We start from the raw sequence: 13,794 nt of genomic DNA, 5'->3' as shown, positions 1-13,794 counted from the left end.
TCATACATAAGCCAGGCCCCTCCTCCTTTTTCTGCTGACCCTTAGCCCCCTTCCTCCCAGTTACTCATAAAATCGCCCGGTTCTCATGTTCCCTCCAGGACTTCACAAACTCGTTATTGAGCCTCTGTCTGGTCCCTGCAGCTCCCTGCATGCCAGTGCAGCAGCCTTCACCAGACTAGCCAAGCTCCCTGTGCGACTGCACTTTGCCTCCTGACCCCCAAAAGCTTCTTCCCAGTCTCCCGCATGACCGGCCTGTGGCTGACTATGTCTTAATTCAAGTTGATTTCTCTTATTAAACTTTCCCTCACCAGACCTTCTTTCAGTTCCCAGACTAAATTGAGATGTGTATCCTCCTCATGAGAATATAATAGTCTCAACAACAGAAGGGAGTCTGGGGTTGTTTTGCTTGTCACTTGGTTGAGCACCAGACACCACATATCACAAGCTATCGATATTTTGAGTGAATTGGTCAGACCCACCCATAGTTAATACGAATTCACTGAATATCCCTCCTGGGATGGCAACTGCCCTGCCCATACACACTTCTGGATAAAACTAGTCCCATCTTCCTAGTCTCACTGCCACCAGAAGTAAAAACATCTGCTGACCCTAGATTGGGCTTCCAAGGAGCTGGCCCCTGCAGAGGAGGTGCTACGTTTGGGGATAGAAACCTTACCATTGACCAGCAAGATGACCCACACAGTAGGCTTTTAAGTTCCCATCTAATTCACACACCACTCATACTAAGTCTCCCTTATATCCAAAATGCTTAGAACCAGAAATTCTTGGAGTTTGGACATGTTTTGAATTTTGTATATTTGCATATACATAATAAGGTGTCTGGGATATAACTCTCACCGAGAAATTCCAATGGGCCTGTTAACAGTCTGTGTGACTCCCTTGTAAGCAGGTCAATAGTCATGTTGCATAGATCCTCTAACAAAGCCTGAGCAATTTTACACAATCTTCTTAGTGTATTTGACTGACTGTGACCCATGTGTCACCTGAGGTAACACGCAGATGTTTCTACCTATGACAACCCATTGGCACTCACAGATTCAGATTTGAAGAGTTTTGGACTCCCGAATAAGTATGTTCAGACTGCATTGATTTAATTTCTGAACATCCAGAAACCCTCATGGCTGGTGCACACCCATTCCTGAGGGCCTGGATCAGGCTGTGCTGGAGTTATCCCTTCTACAGCAGGGGACGCGAGCTATTCAGGCCCAAGACTGTCAGGGCCTGTACAGGTGGAGTCCAGGCCTATTTGTAGAAGTTAAATTGAAAGCAGAAACGCCAGGAGTAATAATAAGGATGTCTGCAGATTGGAAAGAAATTTACAAACAAATGGCTGTGCCCTTTGTATGGATCCTGAGCAGGAGAATAAGACAGAGCCAGGGCAGAGTGCACCCTGACCTGACATTACCTTAAGTTGAAGGGGTCCTCTGCGTTGCCTTTTCCTTTCAAGCTGGGCTGGAAAGTGCAAAAGCTAAACAAAAAAATAAATCGTGTCATGAGCAGAGTCATTGCCCTCCCACCAGCTTACTCACAAACACACACACACACTCACAAACACACACACATACACACTTCTGCCCATGTCCCTCCTACCAGCCTGTCCTGCAGTCCTGATCACCAGGCCTCAGGTGCCTCAGGCGTCTGTTTGGCAGCCTCACAGGCCAGGTCCATCCATAGCAGTGATGGCAGGAAACAACAGCCACTGAATTACTGCATCAAGGGGTTTGAAGGTCCTTTTCAGGGTCTCGCATTTCCATGACCAATTTGATAACTCCTTTCGCACATTCCTGTGTATCACTGTGCGCTCTCAGCTAACATTACAATCTTACACACACACACACACACACACACACACACACACACACAAAGACCCTGGGGAAAAGACTTGGTTCCCAGGCTGCTGCTATTGGACTGTGATGGGACTTTGGGGAGACGAGAAGTTGGGCCTGTAGGACCCCAGATGCCTTCATTTACTCCTGTTTACTTCCCTGCCGTGAAATGATGCCTTTGTCACGTGCTGTTAGCATGACTCACTGCTTGACAACAGGCCCAGAGTGATGAGGCCAACTGATCAAGTACTGGGACCTCCAACACGTGACACCAAATCAACCGCCCTATTATGAAATGGGTAACTCAAAGACACCTTTAGCAGGGCAGAAAAGAGACGCGCGAGGCTTCTGGAGAGCAGCAGGAAACCTCAGCTAGTACCCAGCAGCTAGAGGAGCACACGAGGCAACAAGCGTCAAAAGTCTGCTCAGGCCAGCAGACAACGTGGCTTTTAGGAGGCAACTGACCCAAAGTGGGTAGCTCTGGCAGACACAAACCTGTGAACCCCATTTCCTCCATTCCACTCCTGAGTCCTGGATATGGCAACCGGCCCTGAGGTCGCTTACCAGCCAGGAGCACCCAAAGGGCAAATCCTGAAGCTCCCCAGGACAGAGGTCAGAGGTCAGAGGCCACCTGCTCCCTCAGCTCTGTTTGCTCTGCTGGTGGCCAGGACCCAACCCTCCTCTCTGCCTAGTTTCTCTGTGGACCTGTCCCTGCCTCTGTAAGTCCCTAACAACAGAAATGGATCACTGTGTGCTAAGGATTCAGTCGCAGGCTGGCGTTGCTTAGTCTGATTCATCTCTTTGGAGAGGAGAAGGAGCCGAACTGCGACAACGGGCTTCTCTTAGGAAAGATGCTTCAGCATGCGAGTGGGAATCAGGGTTTGGAGTTCTTTCTGGTTAAAATATGAAATTGGAATGACTAAAATTGGCAACTGGAATCCAAAAGAGAGATTAAGCCAAAAGAAAAAAAAGACTTGGAAAATTAGAAAATATAGCCAAAATGTTCTGGAAGGTCCATTACACAGCCACCGTCTTAAAGAACCTCTGTCTGCAAGACTTCTCCCCGGAGTCATTACCATTGTGCTACCTCAGTCCACAGAGATGAGGCTCCTAGGCTTTTGTCTCAAAAGTCAGGAAGTTCTTCCTTGTACCTTACCTAAGTTCTGCTTGCTATGGGTTGGGAAGCCTTTTCCCAAGAACATAGCTGGGAAATATCCATTTCTCTGCCAAGGGTTTAGGGTCAGTTTCTTGGAAAGGAGAATGTGTCAGGCCCTTACCTTTTGAAGGCTTTACCCCGGTCACTGTTGTAGAAGACGAGGAGCTTAGAATCGCCATTTTGGAAAAAGATCTCCAGGGCGATGTCCTGTGCAGAGAAAGTACTGTCAGTACAAATAACTCCAGTTTGCCATGTGGGCTTCTGGGGTAGGAAACCCTGGTTTGTGTAGCCCCGGGCGTGACCACAGAGTGCACCTGCTGATGGAGCAGGAAGTGGAGGCTTTCTTTGCAGGACGGGAAGAGCGGACAGAGGGAGAGCATGTGCAGTTGCACCCTCAAGCTGCATGACCTTTCTGTGTCATGGGCTTGGTTTCCTAAGGCTCCACCAGAGGCCCCAGAGGCTACGGAGGAGGGGTGACGCTCTGTGTGAGCACCACTGTGGACTCATCTGTAGACACGCTACTCTGGGGTGCTGAGTCTCCCTGACGTGACCACACAGCGTAATGCCTGATGAAGGGACTCTACATGCTTCTCTTGCCTTTTCCTTTGGCTGTTTCCTCTCCTTTCTCAGCCTCTCTTTCCCTTCCTTCTATCCCAGGCTATGCATATAACACACTTGAAATAAGCCAGAGATGAGCTGAGCCTCAGGGATGACATGGCATCTGGGAGGGAGAACTCCCAGAACTGGAGGGAAGTCCAAGGAGACAGAAGTCAGGACATGGGGAGCCAAGGGCCGGACTTGGACCTAGGGTTGTGCATCCAGCAGCAAGCAGCACTTGCTTCTCCTGGTGGTCAGCAAGCTCTCCCAGCAGGGGAGGCATTTGTATGGGCACCTCCAAGTCCTCTACCAAGATGTATAAGAGCCCTACAAAGAGAAAGGGAAATGACGAGAAGACAGAGGGGACAGCTTCCTCAGATCCTTAGAGTGGCAGGCTCTAGCTCTCCTGGGAGAAGCTTCTCCATCAGCCACCCTGCCCCTTGGTGACACAGATGCTCCCCCACCTCTGGGTTCCACAACCATGCAGAAAACAACCACCTGGAAGCAATCGCTATTTCCTATTACCCACTGCCGGTAACACTTCCTATGCACATAAGCTGTGAGGCCAGCACAGAAATCCAGGTAAGGTTTCTGTGTCTGACAGGTGCTGTATGAGGAGGGTGGGGAAGGCAAGGCATGGCTGCCTATGCCTGGAGGGTGTGGTGCCCTGGAGAATTGAGCAAGGGAGCCATACTGTGGACAAAGCCCAGAACCTTGCCTAAGATCTTCCTGGAGGAGACTCTTCCACACTTGGCCTCCTCACTTCCTCCTCTCGTTTGGAAAGAGCTCAGGGACAGAAAAAATAGGAAGCAACTTCTTCAGGCAACAGTGGAGGAAAGGGAACTTAATAGAGCCCTAGACCCTGGTCCACAGGTAGCTGCAACTCTAGAATTTACTTCCTTGGGAGGGCCTCCCGAACTTCAGCTTTAGGGAGGTTTTCATGAGGAATTAAAGTGTTCCACACACCCCAAATGAAGCCACAAATCCAAGAAGCCCTTAGTAGGTTCTTCCAAGTCAAATAGTGTTCCTCTTCATCCTTGCGAACTATCCCAGAACCCACAGAGAGGGCGAGGGATGAGCCCCCAATCCTCTCCTCCAAGCTGGCTTTCATCTCCCTGTGTCCCGAGGCTGCCTTGAAGGCCTTGGAGGCAGCCCTGCCCTTGCTGAGGCCATTCTGATACAGGTAAGTTAGGGTGTAGGCCACTGGGCTCCAGAGCTCTCTTCCTCCTACCCGTACTGCAGGTGATGATTCTAAACAGAATGCTCTAGGCAGAAAGTGGTGCAGGAGCTCATGACTGAGTGCATTTTCTCAAGGGAGCCTCCATCTGTGTTCAGAACACAAAAAGGCCTTGTAGTCAATGGGGAGGCTCTGGGAGGTGCATCGGAGGGGAAAGCCACCAGGTCCCTAAATCACTTGGTCCAGGACATAATGAGAAGCTCAGAGCTAGACAAGATCTAGAGAAAGTCAGGAGTGGGGAGTGGTGACATGTGTTCAGGATCACCAGCTCTAAGTGATGTCACCAAATTCCTAAATCATCAATACATTTGTGTATCACAGGAAAGATGCCTATTCCTAGATGACCCAGCGAGCAAGAATAACTCAGCTTAGGGCCTGGCTGGAGAGCCTGTAGAGGCAGCCAGAGCTCCAAGTTGGTTGGCGACCAGATGATGCCCAGGGAAATGATACTCACAAGAGTCCTGAGCTGTATATAGGAGCCAAGAGGAGTCACAGACAGGTATCTCTCTGATGATGCCTGGTTGACTTGTCGTGATGAGAGAATCACCTCCTTAAACCCTGGTGGGTCAGAGCCCCTCAACTCACCTGCAGGAGAAAGCGGGCCTGCCGGAGCTCTCTGAGGTCACTGTAGGCAAAGCGTTGGCAGGAGTAGTGGTCAGAGGACCTGTCTTTGCTGCACATGTTGAAAATGAAGGGATCGCTGATGCTGAAAAGGGAACAAGACATGTGGTGTTAGACTCCTCCCACCGTCTGCCATCTCACTGGAAGAGAATGTAGTCCAGCCTCCTGTTCTGTTGGCCTCTGATGATCTGATGAGCTGAGTACCAGAAATCCACATGTTCTGCCCTCGAAGAGTAAACTGAGTGCCAGCCTCATTGGGGGAGTCGTGTTGACCCAGGGAGTGGGGGCTGGGTATGTGAAAACAGCCCCTGTGTTAAGAAGTCTGCAAACTGCTTGCACCACATGGTTCTTTGGTACCTTGGACCCACTTCCCCCATCCTGTATCTTTAATGGCCCTGGAAGCTCTTCAGATGGACCACCCCATTGTTGAATATGTCTCTCTGAGACAGAGGTCCACTGAATTAGAAGACACAGTGAGTCAATGGACAGAAGAACTAACTGGAAATGATTTGGTTTGCAAGATCCAGCCTTGAATGAGAGAAAGGAGTACCTTCCAAATTCTCTGAAGCCGGGCCTTGGAGGGTCAACCAGCAGCCTACCAGAGAGCAGAGCAGAGCCACATGTGACCTGAGTCCCACCTCCTGCAACAGGGAGGGGTGGCCTATAGGGTCCAGAAGGTAGAATAGGACCACACAGAGATGTCAGGCGGCTTTCCATCCATCAATTATCGAACAGTTCAGAATGAGCCTGCATCCTTGAAGGAAGTGGAGAGGACAGAGAACCTTGGACCTGCCCGAATATTTGTTCCCAAAGAGGAAAACATTCTGTTTCAGTCACTAGTGAACCTTGAGTAGGGGAGCTTTCAACACCCACATAGATGACATCTTGGGAAATAAAATTACCTCCCTTTACAGACACATCCACTTCTGAAAAGCTAGGTCATGTACCCAGTATTTCACATTTATTTAGATTATATTTCATCTTAAACTGTGTGTGTACTTTCTGACCATTTTGATAAAATTTCCATTTTAAGATAAATGATACCTGCCCCCATACATCAGTGCTACAGAAATTCATACCCTGATCGCAAGCCTAGAAAGGCCAGGGATGGAGATATGGAGGGGGGACTGTTTCATCTCCTCCTGGTGTTGCCCCCTCCCCAGGAAGCTCATGAGGCCTCCATGCCACCATTCTGTGGCTGAGAGGAGTCAGACTGTCACAGACATGGTGGGGCTTTCTAGTCTAGTCGGTGGACCAGGTTCACTTTGTGAAGAGCTTGTACTTTAATATTGGTTGAAGGTTCCCACAGGTCAGGGTGGAAGCCTGGACCCCCTGGGTAGCTCCTTATACAGATAGCGTTGAAGATGCAAAGTCGGTGTCTTTGCAAGCCCAGCTAGCCCTTCTCTGAGCAGCCTTCCTGGACCCTCTGCTCTGAGCCACAGCGCTGTGGGTTAATCAGAGAGAAAATGTGGTTTGGGTTTTGGAAGCCTTGGCCACGGGGCTTTAATTCAAAGCTGCTGCTGGCCGAGGTCCATTGTGCATGTCTAGTGCCATGATAGGGTCTAAGCTGAGCTGTTTCTAAATATTTCTGACTTTCAAAGGGGCAACAGTGGTAAATCTAGCTCCCACCCTTGGCATCCAGGTCAAGGTCTGGTGGGAAGGACAACCACTAATCTTGTTTGTTCCCCCACAGGCTCCTGCTATGAGAGCCACAGAAAACCCCATCTACACCTTAGGTCCTCCACAGAACTGGCCAGCATCTCCTGTGCAGGCAGAGGCAGAGGCTTTGCTCTTGGCTTCTATTCCCTCATCTTCCCCTGAACCCTATGCATGTTTGCTAAGTGACTGCCATGCTCCCCAGTTGCACAGTCCTTCCCCATCCAGGGTTTACTTTGGTCTGAGATGAGTCTCCCTGAGCGTGAGCCATGGTGCTCTCCAGTTCTAAACCTGGAAGCTGCTTGTCAGAGGTGCTGCTTCCCCAAGGTGACATTTCTGTTACTGTATTCAAACCCAGGTCCCCTTGATTCATAAGCCCAAGCTCAAGCAACAGTGTCCTTGGAGGCAGAAAGGCTGGCCTCAGAGTTTTCCCAGAGCTCTTCTGTTCACATTTCTCTCTTTTCAGCTACCCCAAGCCACAGATTCCACCACTGACCTGTGAACTCGGGCAGCCTGAGGGAAAATGTACTGGAATATGGAAAGGGCTTTTGGGAGAGACAAAAACAGTCATATTTCTCATGCTTATAGGAACTGCAATAACCCTACAGGACAGAATCAGCAGTTGTGGAATCTCAGAGAAGCTAACATTCCATTAATATTAATATCCATTGTTGACTTCACGGATAGAAGTTCCCGTTGAAATCCATCAGAGGCAGTATTCACACACATGTCACTGGGTTTTGGGGATAACATCTTACATATCATGCTAATTAAATCGGTACTCAGATGTGTAATATAGATGGGAAGAAAGGTGTCCTGCTCTTCGAGAGGTGGATCGGTACAGATCGTAGGATGCTGTTCAGAGTTCTGCTTCCAGGCAGCCATCTTGGCTCATGAAACTGTCTAGAGTGATCTTGGTAAATTTTTAATAGCTCCAGCCGTAGGGAAACCTATTATATCAGGAAAATGATAGTCACAGCAATGAGTGCCTGGACTTTGACAGCTGAGGTAAGTTTTAAAATAAAATATACTTTGGTTTGCTCCTATATGAAGTCACTCAATTTTGTCAGAATGGTACTTGAAGTTTATGACTGGAATCTTGGGGATCATATTCTCTTCAGTGGCCTCACCTCTTTATGTCTGTGGAGCTACCAAGCATGAGGTATTCAGTAACTTTGTGGAATTGAATTTAACAGAGAAATGATGCCCAATATTACCTGTGGACAGGGGGATCAGGTTTAATAACTGACCACTAAGGTTCCAGTGGATGCCAGTGTTATCGGGTAGAATTGTGACTTCCTAATGGGATATGTTTATGTCAGAATGTGACTTTATTTGAAAATGGAACATTTATAGAAGTTATCAACTTAAATAAATGGATTGGGCCCTAATTCAAGACAACTTCATGAAAGGGGAGAATGGATGCACAAAGAAGATGACGGGAAAGACAGCCATGTGAGCAATGTCTGTGTATAGCCAAGGAATTCCAAGGATTTCCCAGACTCCGGAAGCCAAGGGGAAAGGAAGGCTTCTTCCCATGAGCAGCTGAGAAAGTGGCTTCCTACTAACACCTTGGTCCATCCTTTTGGCTTGTAAGGCTGTGTAATTATAAAAATCTTGTTATTTTAGGCCACCTAATTCTTGACAACACTAATGAACTAAGGCTGAGCTTCCAGTCACGGAGGGAGCCCAGTGTAACTAACATGCCTAAATCCAATGGTGGGGCACTCATGGTGTTCTTGGGATTGACTGGGGATATTTTTATGGTGCATCAGCGAGCCTCTTCCAAGGCCTAATGCTCAGCTGTGCTCTACTTGATGGCTTTTAGAGAAGCATTTCAGGGCTGGCCCAGCTTTATTTTTAACAGGCTTATTTATGTATCTTCCTTAGTCTCCATGGTCAAAATAAGGCCTAATCCCCATTGATCTGACATGATCTGTGAGCCTGGCGGGGAAAGCTGCCTCCTTAGTAGAGCCAGCACTTTCCCAGGCCACAGACTAGACCAGGAGCAGGCGGGGCGTGTGTGTGACTGTCTGATTAACAAACATTTCCTGAGGGTGAACTAAAAATACCCAGGCAATTCCCTGGAGATACCCCAAGGTAATCGATTGTTTCCACTCTCCCTGTATTCTAGAAAAGCACGGTTCAGTTCGAGACAAGGAAGTCACTCTTGCCTTACAAATCAAATCCCCAACTGCTGGGTTTCCATTGTGACTACAAAGATAAACAACTTGATGCTTAAAACAAAGTGTAGCTGGTCAATAGGCTTTTAGCTAAGGCTACTTCAATCCAAGCTCAGGTGAAGCGTGAAGTGATGGGCTGCGCATGTCATTTCACAGGCATGCTGAGCAACTAGAAAGAACAGAGAGCTTCCGTAAACTTAGAAAGACCAGCCTACAGACCCACTGCTGGTATTGATCGGTATCCATAAAACATGAGCAAGAAGATGGGATAAGTGTGCCAAGTATTAATTATACTCCTCCAGCTTTGGAAAATCATCAAAGACTTGTAGCGACAGGAGAAGTTTCGGTATGAATAAAAGATGGAAATTAACGGAGAGGACTGGTCAGCAAGGATAATGAAGCAAATTTCAACCCTAATCTAAATCAGGTGGGCTTGCACGTAGTCTTCTTTCTACATATCCTTTTACCTTCCTGACCGAAATTGGAGATCATGACCGCTGGGAGCTCAGATTCTTACTGCTGAGAGGTCAATACTGAATTCTTTGCCAACATCCGAAAACAGTGGTTTTCAAAGTATGGTCCCCGGTGACTAGTTGAATCAGCCTAAGCTATGAGCTGGCAAAGTTTCAGAACCTACCATCTATTGAGTTAGAAACTAGAGATAGGGCAGAGTCCAGAAGTCTGTGTTCTAATGATCGCTCCAGGTGACTCAGGAGTAAGCCACGCTGAAAGTAACTAGTCACTATACTAAGTATTTACTTGGTCACCATAGGAACCTTTGCAAACCACGTTGAAAAACAAAACAAAAAAACCTCTCCACCCATTAAAAGCAAGGGCCATGGGAAAACTCACAGTTTGTCAACTTACACTATCAGTTTGAATTCAGGGGGCTGTCCTTTCATGAGCACAGAATGGCCAGTAGGGACTAGTTGAATCCCAAAATACCAAACATTTGTCACTATAGAAGGGTCTTAGGATTTCCTGCCGGCAATGTCTGCTACCAGTTGGGGAAAAGACGGGAGACTCCAGTTTCTTTTCTTATTTGGGTGTTTTGTGGTGTTTTCTCAAGATAGGATTCTCAATTGTAGCCCTTGCTGGCCTCAAACTTGGGATCTTCCTGCCTCAGGCTCCTGAGTATTGGGATACTACATGTGCCACCTCATCTGTATGATGGCTCAAAAGTCCTGTCCAAGGCTCACCCATTGTTAGATCTTAGCCACACCCTCAGGCAGCCCTCCCTTATCACACCAGAGCCAATACGTCTCCCAAGATGGTCACGTAAACACGCCTGCCCCATGTATGTTTTGTTCCAGAATGACAGTGTGCTCAAGCTCTTTTCATGAAGCCTGTCTGTGCCGTCTACAGCACTTGAATGCCTCTGCATTCAGGGCCAGCAGCACTGTCTCATAGAGAACGACGGGCAGCCAGCCAGTTGTTGCATGTGTAACTTGATGTCAATAAAGTCTTTTATCCAAATAACCGGAGGGAAGGTCCCCAAGTGCTATGACACATTTCCAGGAACGGGAGACATAGGAACTGTCACACAACATGTGACCCAGCCCAGAAGCTGGCTTTGGGGCACCATAGCCATGGGTTCTAAGCCCTCAGTAAACAGTTGGAAGGGGAAGAGGAAGAGGAAGAGAGGGAACTGGAAGGAAGCTGCTGGGGAAAGTGGAGAACTCACTTGGATAAGCAGTGGCGGGTGCAATAGACATCGCCTGTGGGAGACAGGGTAAAGTTCTCACAGATGTAGAAGTGCTGCTGGCCAAAGAGCAGGATCCCTTCTGAGACCAGGTGGCCCTGCACAATCACCAGGGGGACCTTCTGTGACACCTGGAGGGAGAGAGTGTGCAAGAGTCAGATTGGATGCAAGTGGAACGTGCCTATGAATCTTATGAAGAACAGGGGGCAGTCACCAGTCACTCCCAGGACGTTTGGAGGTGACAGTGGTAGTGGCATGCAAGAACGACGAGCTGTACCATCCCAATTGCAACCCATGAGCTTTGTTTACACTGAATACCTCATGCCACTTATAATCCGCCCAGTGATACAACCACCCGGATCATGCCATCTGGGTGACATCTAATCCCAGCACGTGAGAGACAGAGGCAAATGGATCTCTGTGAGTTCGAGGCCAGCAACTTCCAGGACAGTCAGGGCTGTTACACAGAGAAACCCTGTCTCAAAAAACCAATATACATTTTAATTATACCATCTCCCCATTCCTTTTCCTCCCTCCAAGCCCTCCCATATGCCCCTCCTTGCTCTCTTTCAAACGCAAGGCCTCTTTTGCCATTAATTGTTGTTACATAGAATGTATATGTATATAAATATATGTATGTATTTACATACATGTCTATATATATATATATACATACATACATACATGTACACACACACATATATTCCTAAATACAAACTGTTCAGTCTGTGTAATGTTACTTGTGTGTTTTCAGGGCTTACCATTTGGTTTTGGATAAGCAGTTGGTGTGCTCTTCCCTGGGGAAGACTATTTCTCCTGCTCCCAGAATTTCTTCCCCTTTACTCTGTCTCCTCTTCTGCAATGTTCCCTGAGCCTTACGCTGGGGAGTGTTTTGTAGATGTATCTTTTGGGACTTACTGCTGTAATCCTAAGCATGCCCAAGTCCTTTCTCTTACATTAAGCTCCCTAACAAACAAAGCATTCCCCAGTTTATAATAAGGCAAGTTTGACTGGGGACAAGTAATTGTCCAGGGACCCTCTGGTACTAGCCAATGAGTAACTGAGCCAGTAATAGAACCCAGGGATGTCCAAAATCAAGTACAAGCCTGGTACTGTTGCCTCTGCAAAGCCAAGGCAAGAGTGAGTTCAGGATGTTCAGCGTCTACACAGACACTTGCTCCTGGACCACAGTTCATACTCCTTCACTGACCGAGAGCACTTGGGGCAGGGGCACAGCCCTTCCCAGTACAACTTGCCCCTAGCAACAGGTAGTCATGAGGCAGGGCGCCTTTGCCTCAATTCCGAGTCACTGCTTGGGTGTGATCAGCTGAGACCACTGCACCACAGCTGTGCCAGGCCAGTCCTGACTTCCACACGCCAAAATCCTTCCCGAGAGCATATGCACGTGGAGATCCTAGGGATTCTGACTTATGACAATGACTCAGAGTCCAGCATGAACGAATAAATGATGAATAAAACCCAAAGGGGCTAAGAGTAAGACCAAAGCTAGTGTTTCTCCAAGTATTTCCATCCTTTCAAATGTAGAGCTGACAGGCAGGGGTGGTACACACTGGCAATGCCGACTCTGAGGAATGAAGGGGCAAGGGTGTCTGGAGACGTTAACACAAAGACTGACTGTGGCATATACCAGGAAATGCCAGCGCTAAATTCTGAGGCAGGGAAGGCGTGTACGGGGCGGGGGCGTGGATCTAAAGGCTGAAAGCGGCATGCACCTGTATTCCTAGCTACTCGGGGAGCTGAAGCAGGAGACTTGTTTGAAGCCAACCTGGACTACAAATGAGACCCCCATCTCTAAAAGGAAATACGTAGAAGTCTCGCCACAGTTACCAGCAAACTGTGGTTTGTTCCAGCAAAACTCATGTTGAGGTCAATTCCCCACAGTCACAGCCATTGGGGCCATTGGGAAAGACACTTAGGGCTTCACAGTAGATCCAACCAAATTATTGTTTGTTTGGTGTTTCATCTTACACGGTTTGCGGAGACTGGAGGGGAACCTGGCCAGGAATCAGGGAATGGCTGTGCCTCACAATGGTCTTCTGAATGCAAGTCAGGCTTTTTTTACACTGCTCTGGTCTTGACATAAGCACCCGGTTTCCACAGTTACTTTGTTATGGCTAGTCTTTTCCCTGAGCAGCCCCCATGGAGCGCCTTCCTACCGGCCTCGTGTAGACATGTCTGACTTTCAGTAGTAGTGACAGACTATCCCAGCGCAGTTTGTTTGACCAGTTTTTCCTGAATTCAGCTTGCTTTCAAATATTTGGCATTTGCAGGGCTGTGCCAGCCTCCCTCACACTGCACGGGTCTCTTTGAATTGACAGGTGCGTCTGAGGAATAAAGTTCTGGAAACCAGGCAGGAGGCCGGGGTGAGGGTGCTTTAAATCCTCACGGCTGTTGCAATTACTCCTGTGCAGAGTGGTACGAGATTGCTAACATTGTAAGACAGGCGCTACAACCTGAATCCAGTCTGGCTGTATTTCCCAAGGACTCAAAGTCTACTGCCCATAGTGAGGCAGGAGGGCGGAGAGGGGGGGGCTCTTTGGACATGGTTGCTAGTGCATCATCAACTTCATCAGGATGGAATCTCTAAGAGTGCTGAACTTAAAAGAAAAAGATCAGAAGATTTGCGTTCACACAGACTCCCTGTATCTTGTCACACAATACCCTGTTTCACCTGAGACTATGTCATCCATATGGACCCTCAGCCATCCAGACCCATAAGCCTAAAGAAACCTCTTTTCCTTATAAAATAACCAAGCCTCAAGTCTTTTAGCATA

At 48.1% G+C, this 13,794-nt stretch overlaps 1 protein-coding gene across 4 annotated transcripts in view; it reads right to left on the bottom strand.

The window, feature by feature from the left end:
* Positions 1 to 13,794, bottom strand: part of Wdfy4 (WDFY family member 4) — a 228,178-nt gene that overhangs the window by 59,726 nt on the left and 154,658 nt on the right. For all 4 annotated transcript variants that reach the window (XM_075988751.1, XM_075988750.1, XM_075988752.1 and 1 more), the window contains 4 exons: positions 10,982 to 11,130; positions 5,423 to 5,543; positions 3,125 to 3,210; positions 1,427 to 1,489 (listed from right to left, as the gene is read on the bottom strand). In XM_075988751.1, coding sequence (XP_075844866.1) covers positions 1,427 to 1,489; positions 3,125 to 3,210; positions 5,423 to 5,543; positions 10,982 to 11,130 — 419 coding nt within the window. The remainder of the gene's footprint in view (positions 1 to 1,426; positions 1,490 to 3,124; positions 3,211 to 5,422; positions 5,544 to 10,981; positions 11,131 to 13,794) is intronic.

Source organism: Microtus pennsylvanicus, chromosome 10 (assembly GCF_037038515.1).
Source record: "Microtus pennsylvanicus isolate mMicPen1 chromosome 10, mMicPen1.hap1, whole genome shotgun sequence".
In the NCBI taxonomy this organism is placed as follows: domain Eukaryota; kingdom Metazoa; phylum Chordata; class Mammalia; order Rodentia; family Cricetidae; genus Microtus; species Microtus pennsylvanicus.
Note: the sequence above shows the minus strand (reverse complement) of the source record. Positions and strands in the feature narration are given on the sequence as shown.